The sequence below is a fragment of the Peromyscus maniculatus genome, chromosome 13 (genome assembly GCF_049852395.1).
Source record: "Peromyscus maniculatus bairdii isolate BWxNUB_F1_BW_parent chromosome 13, HU_Pman_BW_mat_3.1, whole genome shotgun sequence".
In the NCBI taxonomy this organism is placed as follows: domain Eukaryota; kingdom Metazoa; phylum Chordata; class Mammalia; order Rodentia; family Cricetidae; genus Peromyscus; species Peromyscus maniculatus.
Window position 1 is genome coordinate 15,886,826 of NC_134864.1, and position 15,402 is coordinate 15,902,227.

The following is a 15,402-nucleotide window of genomic DNA, read 5'->3' on the forward strand; positions in this document are numbered from 1 at the left end:
TACTAGCTTGAAAAGAATGTATTTGCAGTTGCAAAAAATGCAAACTAAGACTTGTCTGATGTTTTAAAAGGATTTAATGTAACGTTTGGGTCTCACGAGAATTTTTCACTTCAAAGAGTGCTTTTGTTAAGACTGCTTATTATTATAGCTTTTTTTTCTAATTTAATTTTTTTTTCTGCTCAGGAATATGGTATAACTAAAGCTGAAAAACTGGAGATTGCCAAAGGCTACTGTACTCCTCTCGTTAGAAAAATCCGGTCAGACCTTCAGAGGACACAAGATGATGATACTGTAAATAAACTCCATCCTGTGTAAGAGACTGCACCAGCCTTTCAAACTCTAGGCATCTGCCATTGTGTATTTCACATCAAAAGTCCTTATTGGTGGTTTATACAGAAATGGAGAATGTGTCACTTGATACATTATGGAATCAGTATTACCTAGTCCTATTAATTACCTGTTAACTAGCACTTTGTGGGGCATAGACAGGGGGAAGGTTGAGGCTTGAGCATGCCATAGGCACATGCCCTGTCACTGACCTACATCCCTGAGATAGTGTTCCTCTCTTGTGCCAACTGACCTCAGTATAGCAATCTAGCCTTTACCCGTGTTCTGGTGTTAGAGTCACCATACCCCATGCCAGTCTCAACCAAGATTTTGTTTTGTGCCAACATGGGAAAAAAAGGTAAAGGCAATAGGAAGATATTTTTTCACCAATTATCTGTTATAAACAATGTGAACCCCATAGGGCAGTATTATTTTTTATCTGTTATTGCTACTAGAGGAACTAAATTAGTGAACTTAAGTCATACTCTTTTATAGTTTCGGTTTTGCTTTCTTTTTTATTATTCTCTGAGGGCCTAGTATGTTAGCTTGTTCTAATTAGAACAATATTGAAGTAACTCTCAGGTGTGGTTTAAATGACAGATTTATTTATTATGGGGCTTTGCTTCTAGTAAGATTAAAGTCCATAAAATCTGCTCCTACCTTTAGGTATTCTAGAGGTGTCCTGTCTCCTGAACGCCATGTCCGCACCAGACTGTATTTTACTAGTGAAAGTCATGTGCATTCCTTATTGTCCATTCTTCGCTACGGCGCGTTATGTGACGTAAGTATGGGCTATGTCATTCTAACTGGCAAATACTTTTCTTGAGAATTTGTACTCAGGTCACAACTGATTTTTTTTTAACTGTTCATTGTTATAATTTTCAATTTTTTTGTGCTTTATCATCATTTCTTGACGATATACTAGTCTGTACTAAGCATTTTGCTAGGTTTGGGGAATATAGACATGTTTACTGTTCTTCAGAGATGAATCATATGGTAAGCTAGACATGATCAGTCATGCCTGTGAGGCTAGGGAAAGCCACAGTTTTATACCAGCCTGTTCTATGCAGTTGTTCCAACAGAGTACCTGACCAACTTACAAGAGGAGAGCTTTGTTTTCGCTCATGTTCAGACCACACTGTGTAGAAGGAAGACACAGTTGATGAGGCTTATGGTTGTGGAACAGGCAGTGTGAAAACATTTGGCTTACATTGCAGTGGACTGTTCAAATGTCTGCTGCCATGAAGAAGCAGAGGCATTGGCTTTATATGGGCTGGCTAGAATCTGTTAGCCTCTGCACCAAGAGGGCTTGGGCTATGTCTCAATTGTGTATGGCTTGTCTAGCATGTGAGAGACCCTAGGTTCAATTACTCCTTTGAGAAAGAAGATGAGAAATAGTAAAAGTGCCATCTTTGCATACAGGTGTGGGTTGGTAGAGCTTTATAAAAGGCAGAGTGAATGAACAAGACCCTAACTTAGCTACAGAAGAAGTTGTATATCCAGTAGTAACGATATTACTACTTTGGGGAAACAGCTTCATCTCTAACATGGTCTCTTTTTTACCCTCTTGAACATACATGAGGGCTACAGGGAAGGACAGGAAGCTTGTGCTGCAGCGTGAGTACAGTGTGATCCAAGACTGGGTGGAAGACAGTGGTTTGTGCTCTATGAGGACCAGGAAGGTTTTAAAGAGAGGAACAGGTGGCTTTTGTTGCTTTGTGGACCAAAGATAGGCAAGTGACTATGAGGAAAATGATGAGGACACTGTTATAGATGATGCAGCTTGAGTAAGACATGGCCGTAGAACGAGAGCTTGTTGGGGAATTCACTATCTACAGCCTTACTCTGATTGTAAGGGTTTATAAGTAATACACCTGAAACCTTCACCAGTCTCTTCTGAGTTGAAGTTTTGGATTTGAATTACGTAAAAATGAACATTTTTAAAGGTTTGTTATGGAAATAAAATTGTTAAAATTATCTGAGTGCTTTAATAACAAAATAGGTTATTGTGGCTTCTTCCATATTAATTATGTTCAAAAAGATATTATTAAAAATTATTTAATTTTATGTGTTCATTGGGGCAGACCTGAATTTTTATCTTTAACAGTAACCCTGATATTGTGTGGTATTCTTAATACAGAACCACAAAGCCCTAATTCATCTCTTCACCCGAAGAAATTCTTAGTCTTTAATTTAAACTCATTTCTATTGATTGATATCTAGTCACCTAAAAAGTAATGTTGGTTTTCCTATCCCTCCATCAGTTTTGAAAAGAACAGAACCTTACCTCCCAAACATGTACACACACGTATGCGTACATACAGATGTGATTTTTCATTCTATAGCATTGCCTTAATTTTGGGATATATCTTGTCTGAAATAAAAAGGAAGTGTATACTGAATCCAAAAGATCAATCAGAATGTAGTTTCCAACTCCTTTTATAATAGGGGACATTCTGTGCTAAAGTTTATGGTGTTTTACCCTCAGGTAAAGTAAAAGACACATGTATGCAGACACAAAAACTGTTGGTTCCTGCTTTGAGTAGTTTTCTCATTTCAGATAGAGCTTTTTGTCTTGAGTGTTCTCATTCTTTTATGGTCCGTTTCAACTCTGGTGCTGATTACATGTGTAAAGATCACTGAATCTCTAAGATGGAGACAGTGGTGAAGGAGGTGATGAAATCAATTGAATTTATGGATGTCTCCTCATGCTGATTGGTTTAGAATCACTACTGTGTAAATGGGTATTTTTTTTTATTGGTGAGAGAAGTGGTAATTTCAGAACATAATATTCTATGTTATCAGGCATAAAATACTCTGCTAGGTACTTTGAGACTTACAAGATTAAAAAGCTGTTCCTTACCCTCAGAATTAAATAGCATTATGTTATATTTCAAGAGACTTTTCCTACTTGGTGTAAATTGTCTTAAAAGATTGACTCTTAGAGTTTAAAATATCATACATATGTGGTAAACATTATAAATAGTTTTTCTATTCAATTGATGTATGTGATGACATTCAATATTAAATAAATGGTAATAAAGTGACTTTCCCATGGAAGGATTTGAAAAATACTTATCATAGATCTTTTGTTCAGGAATCAAAGGATGAGCAGTGGAAACGAGCCATGGATTATTTAAATGTTGTCAATGAACTCAACTACATGACTCAGATTGTTATCATGCTTTATGAGGATCCTAACAAGGTAACAGCATTTGTGATTTGTTTATGGGACCAGAGGTCAGCAAGTATGCGAAATTCTTCTCTATAGAAATGTTCTTTCATGTTTCAGGATCTTTCCTCGGAGGAACGCTTTCATGTTGAATTACACTTTAGTCCTGGAGCCAAAGGCTGTGAAGAAGATAAGAATTTACCATCTGGCTACGGGTATAGGCCAGCTTCCAGGGAGGTAATGAAAGATGCGACTTTCAGTATGTGGTTACCACAGCTCTAGATTTTCATGATGTTTCCTCAAGATTTCCATTACTCTAGCAATAATTTTCATATAACTAGTAGGAAAGAAAAGCTTCAACTTTAAAAAAAAAATATAATTCGAGGGACCTGGAGAGATGGCTCAGCGGTCAAGAGCACTGGCTGTCCTTCCCTAGATGGCAAGTTCAATTCCCAGCACCCAAATGGTGGCTCACCAGTCTGTAACTCTGATTCCAGGGGGATCTGATGACCTCTCTGGCTTCTGTGGACATTGGGCACATATCGTGGTACACAGACATGCATGCAGGCAAAACACCCTTACACATAAATAAAAATAAATAAATCTTTAAAAAAATTACATATATATGTAGTCTGAGTAAATAGCATGTTCCTGTCTATTAGAAAATTTCAGAATTTTATCTTACTTGAATTGTTTGGATTTTAAGCTGTGTTTAGAATGGGTAAGTGTAAATGTAGCTTTTTCGTTATTTTGCTTGAGGACTTCTTATATTTTTTGACTCTATTTAGTATTTGTATGTGTTAATAATACACATATATATGTATATAATCTGTATTAATCATCTTGCTCTTTGATTTGTTAGGAGCAAATATTTACTGCTACTGTGATTATTGAACAAATTTAGGATAAATATACTTGAATGGTATTTGTGGTTTTTCATCTCTTGCCTGTTTCTTTTCCTGTCTTTTAATTCCTTCGTCTTGTTAATTGATTTTTCAGTGTTGCATATTGGGTAATGTTTTTTGTACCTGTGACTGACATTGTTGGGTTTTTTAGAACACTTGCTTGTTTCTTTGAACATTTGTTGTCTCTTTAAATAATTGCCCTTTGTACCCGCTCTCTATTCCACCTCTGACACCTCGCTTATATGCACATTAGCTTTACCATGGATCCCAAACTACTAAGTGTTTCTTATACTTTTCTATATATTTTACTTCTTTTTCTTTCTTGATTGAAGGTACAGTATTTCTTTGTACTTCTCTAATTCACTTGAGTTCCCTAATTCTATCAATACTATTTTTCAATTTACTATTAAACTCTACTTACTTTGTTACTTTGTTATATTACAAGTTGGCAATAGGTTTTAGTTATGTTTTTAACTCTACCATTTCCCTTTGTTTTCTTTTTATAAGTCCTAGTTCTCAACTGACACTCACTTTTGCTTCTAATAATGTGACCGTTAATAGCTTTCATTATAGTTTCTGACCAATAACATTAATAATCGTAATCAACAATGGACTCATTTAGTTTGTGGGTTTTTTTTTAATTTTTCTGTTATTCTTTATAGTCTAATACATAATGATGTCATATTGAACACTGAATATTTAATCACTGAGAAGTAGTAGATGCCTTTAAGCCATGCTTTTGGGGCTAAGGCCTGGTGATCATGTGTCAAGGCCGGCCTGGGCTACGTAGCAAGAAGTGATATCAAATAAATGATTGATTACACTGTAGCGAGAAATTTCTCGGTCCGCTCAGCCCCCTGTGGTCCAGACAGATCTCTCTCACCTGTAGTCCTGCAGCTGCTCCTGCAGCCGCTCGGACCCAAGTAAACACACGGAGGCTTATGTTATTTACAAACTGTATGGCCTGTGGCTTTAGCCACTTGCTGGCTACCTCTTTCATCGTAAACCAACCCATTTCAACAAATCTATATGTCGTGGCCGTGGTGTCACCCGTCTGCTGACATCTTGTTGCTCCTTGGCAGCAGGCTCGCACCTCTCTGCCTTTCCTCTTTCCTGTCTCTCTCCTTGGATTTCCCGCCTGCCTCTAAGATGCCTTGCCATAGGCCAAAGCAGCTTCTTTACTAACCAATGAGGACAGTGTATATTCACAGCATACAGAAAGACATCCCCCAGCATGACACAGAAAAATCAAGGCTTGACTTGACTTTTTTGCTGTAGTCATCTGGCAGTGGGTTACTTTTTCTATAGTCACCAGACAGTGGGTTACTCTTGAACTCTTATTTACTGTTATTACCTTTTTGTCTTGATTATTGAAGCTTAATGATAATTTCTGGTGAAGTCCACTGGCTTTTTTGTTCTTCACGATTACCTTGAATGTTTAAGGTAATTTTGTGCTTTAAAATCTATATTTTACTGAATGTTTGTTACCTAGTTCCCCCTTTCTGTTATAGATAGATACTGGTATAAAATTTTTTAACTTGTCCGTTTCTTGTGCTGTAAGATTCTTACAACCTGGGACTATTTCTCATTCATCTGAGTTCTTGGCGTATGAGGGACTATTTTTCATACCATATTTACCTTAGAATTTAACTATAGTAAATTATTAAAATTTGTATTGTAATCTGTTTCTCATTGTCATCTGATAGTATTGTATATTTGTTTGCTTGTTTGATGAACTTTGGCTGAAGATTTGGTTTTCTATGGTTATAATAATCATTTTAGGCTTAACTCTTCCACAGAACTTGCTTGTCTCTCACAGTGTTTGGCATACTAAGATATCATAAGAATATCAATTCACTTGAGGAAAAACTCTTATATAATAACTAGATCAATTGGTTGTTAGATTTACCAGGAGCATTTTATTGGTGTCTAGAGTTTATTGTTTGTTTGGGAGAGTTGACCAGGTCTTGTTCTGTGGCTTCAAATTCTTGATTCCAGAGTGCTGGGATTACTGGAATGTACCATCACACCTGGCTCAGGAGAGATATTTTAACCTGAGTTTTAAGTGATTTCTATTCTTTTCTCATAGAACGAAGGCAGAAGGTCTCTTAAAACTGATGACGATGAACCTCATACTTCTAAAAGAGATGAAGTTGATCGAGCTGTAATACTGTTTAAACCAATGGTATCAGAACCAATTCATATACACCGGAAGTCACCACTTCCAAGGTCTAGGAAAGTGGCTACAAATGAAGTGAGTATCCACGTAGAGTGGTTTGTATAGCAGAAGCTAACTATATATTAATTCAAACTGGAAAGAAAATACAGCTTTAATTATACAGCTAGGAACCCGGACAAATTTTTAGTTATCAACATTTTCTAATATCCATGTAGAGTGCTTTGTATAGTGGAAACTAACTATGTATTAATTGAACTGCAAAGTATAGAGCTAGAAACCCTGACAGATTTTTATTTATCAACATTTTCTATTTCTCAAACAAATATTCTGTTAAAAACATACCAGTTAAACCAATCTTAGTAGCATCTACCTTTGATCCTAGCACTCTAGAGGCAGGAAGATCAGGAATTCAAAGGTTCGGAGTCACCCTTGGCTCCTTAGTGAATCTGAAGCCAGTCTGGGCTACACAAGACTCTGTCAATAAAATGAACAAAGGGAATCAACCAAGCTTAGTGGTATGATTAGAGCTCTGTGTGCCGCTCTCATGGCGTCAGTGACTGAAGCTGGAAGTGAGTGAGGCGAAGAACGGAATGAACTCATCCAGTCTTCTTTAGCCTGTCACTTTAACTATGTTTCAGCAGCGCTTTTTGATGAAAGTAGATAAGAATTCCCTGAAATACTTAAATGATAACCTGATACTAGCAACACTGTGGCAGTTTTATTAGCCTGATGGCAGAAATCTACATAGGAATTTGAAAGCATGATGATGTAGTAGAAATTTTTAATGGTGTATTAAAGTCTATAACTAAGTTAAACCAATTATGTTCAGTTATGGAATAAGATTTAAACAACATAGAAATAAAGTTGAGCAGTTAGGATGAAGCTTAAATTAATTTTTAGTGTCTATAAGTATTTTACTTTAAACTCTAAGTTACCTAGTTTGTCTATGATCTTCCTAGTGTTGCTGGAGGCCAGTGCTTAAGTTTTTTCTAAATCTCTTCATAGGAAATAAAAAGCTCCCAGGAGAAAGACCAATAACTCTTAAATTAGATACTTTTTGTTGATGTTTATATGTAAGAAATACATAGAATTAGTTTTAACATTATTAAGCATTGATAATAATATAAGAAACAAAAAAATTGTGATCATTTCCACTACCCTCATTTATAACAATAATATAAGTTCTGAATTTTTAAATAATTGACAATTACATGTTGGGGGAAAAAACTATTCATAAAGTTTATCATCATAACTTTATAAAAGAAATCATACATTAGTGTTCCTTTAATATGCTATTTTGACTTAATTAGAAAAGGTTAATTTAAGAAAAAGAGGGAAGCTAACAACTTGTGATAGAATAAATATCCTATTAAAACTCAATCAAAAATTGAGAAATCAGAAATTTGTCCACATATCTTTAACTGTAGGAAAAAACTCCCACAAAAACAGAAATTACCTAAACTAATATAACCAAAGCTACCATTTGTGTGAAGGGAGTGTTTTTGATGTATTGATGAACGAACAATTTTCAATCAATCAAATTCTTCAGAATTTCACAATTCTACTCTTTCCTCTGCCCTTCGGAAGATCTGGTGTTACTAGTATGGCAAGTAGATTGTATCACCATTTTGCAACTTATTTATATCTTTGTAAATCCTTCCATAGAACCACTGCCATGGTTAACTCTTAAAACACAGTTCATAGCCAGGTGGTGGTGGCGCACGCCTTTAATCCCAGCACTCGGGAGGCAGAGGCAGGCGCATCTCTGTGAGTTCGAGGCCAGCCTGGGCTACAGAGTGAGTTCCAGGAAAGGTGCAAAGCTATACAGAGAAACCCTGTCTCCAAAAAACAAACAAACAAAAAACCCAAAGTTCACATTTTTAAACCTTTTTCTCATGTTTAAATAGTTGCTTTCAAGAGATTATGTTGTGCCAAACTTTTACTTTCCCAAGGTAGTCAAGTAAAAACTTGAAGACTGTCCAGCACCCTCCACCTCCATGCCTGTCAGATGTGTATAGTTCCAAAAGGCACACAGGGAAATGCTCTCCTCTCCATTTTCTGCAAGCAGATTTCATTCTGTCCCCACTGTCTGAAGCTAGACAGTGTGCAGTGTTCAGGGTTTGCCTCCTGCACCTCCTAGCTCTCCCAGGAAGGGTAAACACACAAACACACATGCCTGAACTGGAAGCATCATCTGTATCCATCTTACTGCCTCTGGATTTTACAGCTGTGGCTGACTCATTCATTTCCTTTTCTGAGTGATACATCAGATTCGTTTTACCCCTTTGTTCTTTGGACTGAAAAATCTAACCAAAAGTAGCACAAAATCTTTTTAATATCTAATATCTAAAATAAGTCAAAATACCTTTTATTTTAAATATTTTCTTTTTTTTTCTTTTTAGACATAGTTTCTCTGCATAGCCACTTTGTAGACCCTGCTGGCCTCGAACTCAGAGGTACTTTTCCGCCTCTGCTTTCCGAGTGCTGGCATTAAAGGTGTGCACCACCACTACCCAATATTTTCATCCAAAAGAAACACTGGTTTTCTAATTTTAAAGGAGAAGGGACAACTAGTAGATAGTCTAGTTTGTGATCTTTCTGTGGTTGATGATGCTGTGTACCAACTGAATAATTTCTTAGGGATTTAAATATTTGGCTCACAAATGAGTGATAGTTTGTCTTTGAGAGGGAAGAATGATAAGCAAATGCCAATAAACTGTATTTTTTTTCCTTCCTGATCATTTGGCTCTAATGTGTCTAACTTTGCATGCTCTGCTTTTTTTCTTTTTTTTTACCCTTTTTCTTACTTCCAGGAAGAGAGCCCCCTGAGTGTGTCTAGCCCAGAGGGTACTGGTACCTGGCTGCATTATACCAGTGGTGTGGGTACTGGGCGTCGAAGACGCAGATCAGGGGAACAAATCACCTCTTCCCCTGTCTCCCCCAAATCATTGGCTTTCACATCCAGTATTTTTGGCTCATGGCAACAGGTTTTTAAACTTTACTTCATTAAACATTTTTCATTCCTGCATTCAGAGCAACAGACAGCTGTTTTTTGAGGACATCTAATCCCTTGTCATTTACATCAGAGGAAATCCTTCTGTCTTAAATTTGAGTTCACTTAAAAGTACCCGGATATTGGGCAATATTTGATGTAAAGAAACCACTTATGTTGCATGCATTTAGCATTCATACTGGGAAGCTTTTAAATATACAGGAGATTTGAAAATCCCAATTCTCCTGGATTTTTAGCCAAGCTAATTAAAAATGATTTAGAAAAGAAAGAAGTCTTTTTTTTTTACCTTAGTTGTCCTGTAAACTTCAAAAAACCAAATTAATACAATTTGGTGGTAAGAATATTTGAAAAGCTTTTTTCCATTTAGAATTTTCTGTGAATGTGAAAATTTTGAAAATATCAAAAATTATGTCTCCTGGTCTTAATCAGCAGTAGGTATCTAATATTGATTGGTCTCTATGATTCCATTATCTGGAAGTATATAACTTAAGGGAAGTATGTAGTGTGTTTTCCAAACACAACAGCAGGCATGTATGAATTTGTAAAAGTGGTTCCCACTAAAGTAACTTCAGAAGGACTTTCTCTGATGACATATGAAACTAAAACACTCTGATTTTACAATGGAAGGTCTACCACCATGTGACTTTTCTGATAATTTCAGCTATTTCCTCTTGGAAATTTTATGCATTTGATTATAGGAAAAGGGATTATGGTATCCATTAAGGCTGAATATTTAAAGGTTACTCTGATAAAGCCCATGCATGGATCAGAAATTGTATGGTGACTTCAACAGTGTCTGTCTGTCATTTCTTTGGTTTGTGGTTGTTTTCCCTCTAAATACAGGAGCTGTTTAACTGTGGGCAATGGGTTTCTTTTAAGAGAAAGTGAAATTACATCAATCTGTGGATTGTCTCCTTTCATCTGTCATGTTTCATTATGAATGCCTGCTTCGCACCACTTCATTGCAAGGATCTCATAGGAAATGGACTCCCTTCAGAAGGGGATCTTGCATGTCTTTCATGTTTTAAATATTTCTACTAATATTTATCATACAGCTTATTAACCTTTGTCTGTCTGGAACAGGCTGCATATGAAATATGGATTTTAAATTCCTTTTACTGGTATATTTCACTCTTGGTGTTCTCTGTGCAGGTTGTATCTGAAAATGCCAACTATCTTCGAACACCACGAACTCTTGTGGAACAGAAGCAGAACCCTACTGTAGGTATGTGGTGCAAAAGGAATTGTATTCCCTACCCTCCTGAAACGCACTGTTAGGCACACGTATAGAACTCTAAGGTGGTAAAATCATGACCAAATGCTATGCTTTAGTGTGTATTTAATGTGCACAAGTTCAGAATTGTTGGATTATAAAACTCAAAAAATAAGATGTAATTTTCTTACTACAAGAAGTTGTTTAACCCTTTGAGTGACTACTCTGTGGCGATCAATTGCCAGTGTTGGTTTTTATTTTTTTGATTTTTTTTTTTCTGTCCTTCCTTTTGAGGGAGGGATGCTGTAGTTAAGGATAAAATCTCTAGGGTCTCACTTGTCCTTGAACTTATGGAAACCCTTCACTCAGCCTCCCTGGTGTTGAGGTTATAGACATGAGACTTTCAGTGCTTCAATTTATAAAGAAACCTTATTTCAGAGACTGGTAATCTAAGAGGGCTGGACTGTAGGTCAATGGCAGAGCACTTGCCTAGTATGTGTGTGGTTCTTTGTTCCATACTGGGTACCATAAAACAAATCCATTAGGTAAGGTTGACAAAATGCCATTTTTATTTTATTTATTTATTTTGGAGACCGGTCTCTCTATGCATTCCTGGCTGTCCTGGAACTTGCTATTTAGACCAGGCTTGCCTCTACGTACAGAAATCTACCCACCTCTGTAGCTGGGATTAAAGACATGCTCCACCATGCCCAGCTACAAATGTCAAAACGAATTCCATAATACAGCTGCTGTAAATCGTGGCAGAGGAAACACTGGTGGGCAGTGTCCCTTGGTAATCTGATGTTCATGTGAGTGCTACCAGAGTGCTGTCACTGGGTCCAGGTCTGTGTATAGATGCAGTCATGAAAGCCCTTACTTTATACGAACAATAGTCACTAACTTAGAATGAATTAATCTCACATTGCAAAGAAAAGTGCGAAGATACCAGCTGGTGATCACCAATAAATCCAGCAAAAAAATGATGGTTTTGACTACAAGTAAAAAAGAAAACAAACAAACAAAAAAAGATAGGTGAGCAAATAAAGTAAAAAGACTTAAATGCCCTCTGGGTAAGCTAGTTTTTTCATTAGGAGCAGCTCTTTGAGAAATTAAAATGAAACTGGCTATCTAAATAGGCTTGACACAAAACATAATTAGATGTCATTAAGTGCTATAATCTATCATATCTGAACTGTGTTGCTGCCTATGTACGTGAGGATCCCGCTATCCTGAGAGCTTTTGATCTTCCTATGGTATCTGTATTTGATCATACATTACTCTCTTTCATTGAATGATCATATTATATATTTTACAGAAATTATTTATACTTTTCTCAGTGGTGAACATTTTTAAGTGTGAAGACTTTTGCTACAAATAAAACATTGATTTATACTGGCTGTGTTTTATTTATTGACATATTTCCTTGGAGGCCTTTATTAAAAGCTTATTATATTAAGTCACTTGTTAACTTACTGAAAAGGAATGATTTTTGTCTATTTTCATTAATAAATACATTTTTTCATAAGAAAGTATGATAATTCTTAATTCACTGGCATCAGGAAGGATGATTCATTTTCAGATGTATATTGAAAAATATCTAATATGACTTAATTTTTGCTAAAAGGTATATATATCATATATAATACATATATGATATATACGTAACCTCCTCTTACAGATTTGCTATAAGACTCTATTCTGTTCCTAAATTAATTTTCATGGTGGTATTTTTTAGTACTTTTAGCTTATATATGTTTGATTATTATGTTGGCATATTATTTTTCCAAGAAGGCATTTTATCCAGTACTAAATTACTCCATTTGTGTTTGGGATGAATAACGGTGGCTGTTAGAAGCACTGAACTCAAATAGGTGTCACTAGACTATTAGAAGCATATTGCGAATCTGTTCAAGGCACTGCCAAAGGCTGCCTGTGCGTTGGTAAGAGCCCCGTTGGTTGCATGCTGCATGAATTCCCACTGTGAACGGAAGAACACCCGTTGTTGTATGTGTCTTCTCTGACTCCCATCAGGGTCTCACTGTGCGGGCCTGTTTAGCACCTCAGTGCTCGGGGGTTCTTCAAGCGCACCTAACCTACAGGATTATGCTCGTACTCATCGTAGAAAGCTGACCTCCTCTGGCTGCATAGATGGTATGTGCGCACACGCACACAGACTCATGCCTACACCCATGCATACACTCACGGGCAGTGTTTCTCAAAAAGCAAGTCTAAGGCCACAGACTGCAGTAGAGCCTGAGAAACGCGTTCCCACATGACTGTCAGTGCTCTCTGGGATCCACATCCAGGATTTGTTAGTCAATAACAGTTAGATTTAGGCTACATGTACAACAAGTGGTTTGTTAAAATAGAAAAATGTAAAACTTTATTATTTTAGCTGATGAGAACCTAGATTATGAAGAATAAACATTAACACTCGTTTTTTTTATTAATATGAACAAACTATTTAGCAGAGAATAGAATGAGATGTGTATTTGTGAGAGAAAATATATTGGCAGTCATTTTTATAAAAATAAAGTAGAATGGGACATTTTTAGGATCCCTCCCTAATAATATGACTTCAGTTTTAATATTCTGATATTCAGAATGTCTTTGAGACTCACGAAAATTGTTCCTGTTGATAGAAGGGGTATTTTCAGCTCTTTCGGGATCAACATTGTTTAAAACGTTTGCTCTTATCTGTACAGATTTAGCCAGTGAAACATGGATTTACTGGAATTGCCAGGTCACCTTGCTTTTCTTTCTTTTGTATATTCCATTCGACGTTTTGCCTGTACCATCGAGCCGGTTTACCGCTTTTAACCAGTCCTTGGCTTCCTCTCATCGTCCCCTCTGCATGTCACCTGACTCTGACTCCTCACAGATTTATTTTCCACTCTGTTTTAAGTGTTCTTCTTTTGGCAGCTGTGAACTTCAGGTACCTGTTTTTCTCTTTCTCAGACGCCACACGCGGGTCTGCTGTTAAAAGGTTTTCTATCTCATTTGCTCGACACCCAACCAATGGTACGTTTGCTTTTTATTTTAAAAAAGATACTCCCCGCTTCATCCCTTTTTAATTTTTTCTTTTATTTTAAAATGTGGGATACACAGTATCATTTCTTTATCAGTCTTTAATTTCAGTTGGCATACAATTCCAACTCGTAAAACCACTGATACTGTCTTGCTCCCCTTTCTGCCGTAATTTCCACAATAATTGAGCATTACTCGTCAAATTGTCTAATGACCACAGTAATGATGAGCCCTAATTCTGAATTAACACTTGGAAATTCTAATTTCTTAAGTGATCAGTTTATACATTTTTTTAAAAAAAAAAAAATACAATTGCTATTCCTTAATTTGTTCTTAATTCTTAGCACTTCTTTTTTTCTAATTATTTTTCTGATCACATTGTTTTACTGAAATATTCAACAAAAATACGAAGCAACCCGTGTCAGAGAGCCCAGTGAGATATGTCTCTGTAAAGGTCTCTGGAGCCAGCTGCAGCGAGGGGCACTGTCCAGCAGTTATCTGGCTCTCTCCCATAAACAGACCTCGATGTGGTGTGGACGGCTCCAGATACTTTCCAGGATCAATCTGTCCTTGGGTGGCTTTATGGTTTAGCTGTTATCCACAGTCATCTCCTTTGAGTACCTTTCTTTTTCTTAAAAATTGGGGAATTCCTGGTAGAAAGAAAACTAAAGTTAAAAGACTCAGGTTCCGTCAGAGTGAAGCTGGATAGGCGCATATTGCCACTGTTGCTATAAACTGAGCTGTTGTGACCTTGTAGCTTTTTGCTGAGCTTGGATCTTGAGCCAGAAGGAATATTTACTGATAGTTTTTGTTTGGGGATGTTTTGTTTTGCTTGAGCCAGGATCTGATGTTGTAGTCAGGCTATCCTAGAACTTACTGTGTAGACCCGGTTGGTTTCGAACTTCCAGTCTTCCTGCTTCCGCCCTCCCTAGTGCTTGGATCACAGACAAAAGACATCGACATCGTGCCTGGCTTACCGATGGTTTTCAAATCCCATATAGCTTTCACCTGTAATGAAGATACTTTCATCCCTGAAACTTTTTTTTTTAACTGCAAGTAAGTTTAAACAGCTGACCTTTATGAAGCCTAAGAATGGTCTCCATTTGGATCTTTTAACAACACTTCTAGATAACAGCCTGCTAATACTTCTTGAACTGAGTTAAAAGAAGACCTCACCCTCAAGTGAAAATTGAGCTAAATAGCTTAATATGCTTCCTGTCATTGTAGCTGTTTAAATGTTACTTTTTGGAGAAAAAAAAAAAGTCTGATTTGATACAACTGCAACTTCTAAAGGTAACACATCCTTAGTAATCTCCTAGAAGAAAAAAGCACCAGCCCTAAGGCAATCCCTACAGGAGGTGTCAGCTTTTCTATGAATGTCTGTGTTTTCACAGCCAGCACTGGCTTTTCTGGGAAAGTTCTATGCTTAACTACAGGTAAAAGGAGTAGTAGTACTAATTACTTCAATGGAACAGAAAATAAGAGTAACTTTGTATTCCTTTCGTTTGGGCTGTTTCCTTTAAATGGTGGCTTTCCAACAATATACAGCTTGATGCTCAGAACAAT

The 15,402-nt window shown here is 36.7% G+C and overlaps 1 protein-coding gene across 37 annotated transcripts in view; it reads left to right on the forward strand.

Annotated features, from left to right (window-relative positions):
* The window catches only part of Ppip5k2 (diphosphoinositol pentakisphosphate kinase 2), a 99,326-nt gene that overhangs the window by 41,593 nt on the left and 42,331 nt on the right, over window positions 1–15,402 (forward strand). For 6 of the 37 annotated variants that reach the window (XM_016004182.3, XM_076549704.1, XM_042259921.2 and 3 more), the window contains 8 exons: window positions 184–311; window positions 994–1,108; window positions 3,425–3,532; window positions 3,620–3,736; window positions 6,494–6,658; window positions 10,749–10,821; window positions 12,841–12,960; window positions 13,768–13,830. In XM_016004182.3, coding sequence (XP_015859668.1) covers window positions 184–311; window positions 994–1,108; window positions 3,425–3,532; window positions 3,620–3,736; window positions 6,494–6,658; window positions 10,749–10,821; window positions 12,841–12,960; window positions 13,768–13,830 — 889 coding nt within the window. Of the gene's footprint in view, window positions 1–183; window positions 312–993; window positions 1,109–3,424; window positions 3,533–3,619; window positions 3,737–6,493; window positions 6,659–9,396; window positions 9,571–10,748; window positions 10,822–12,840; window positions 12,961–13,767; window positions 13,831–14,768; window positions 15,020–15,402 lie in introns of those variants that run through there. The other 31 variants (XM_076549708.1, XM_016004185.3, XM_076549713.1 and 28 more) reach the window with 9 other exon arrangements.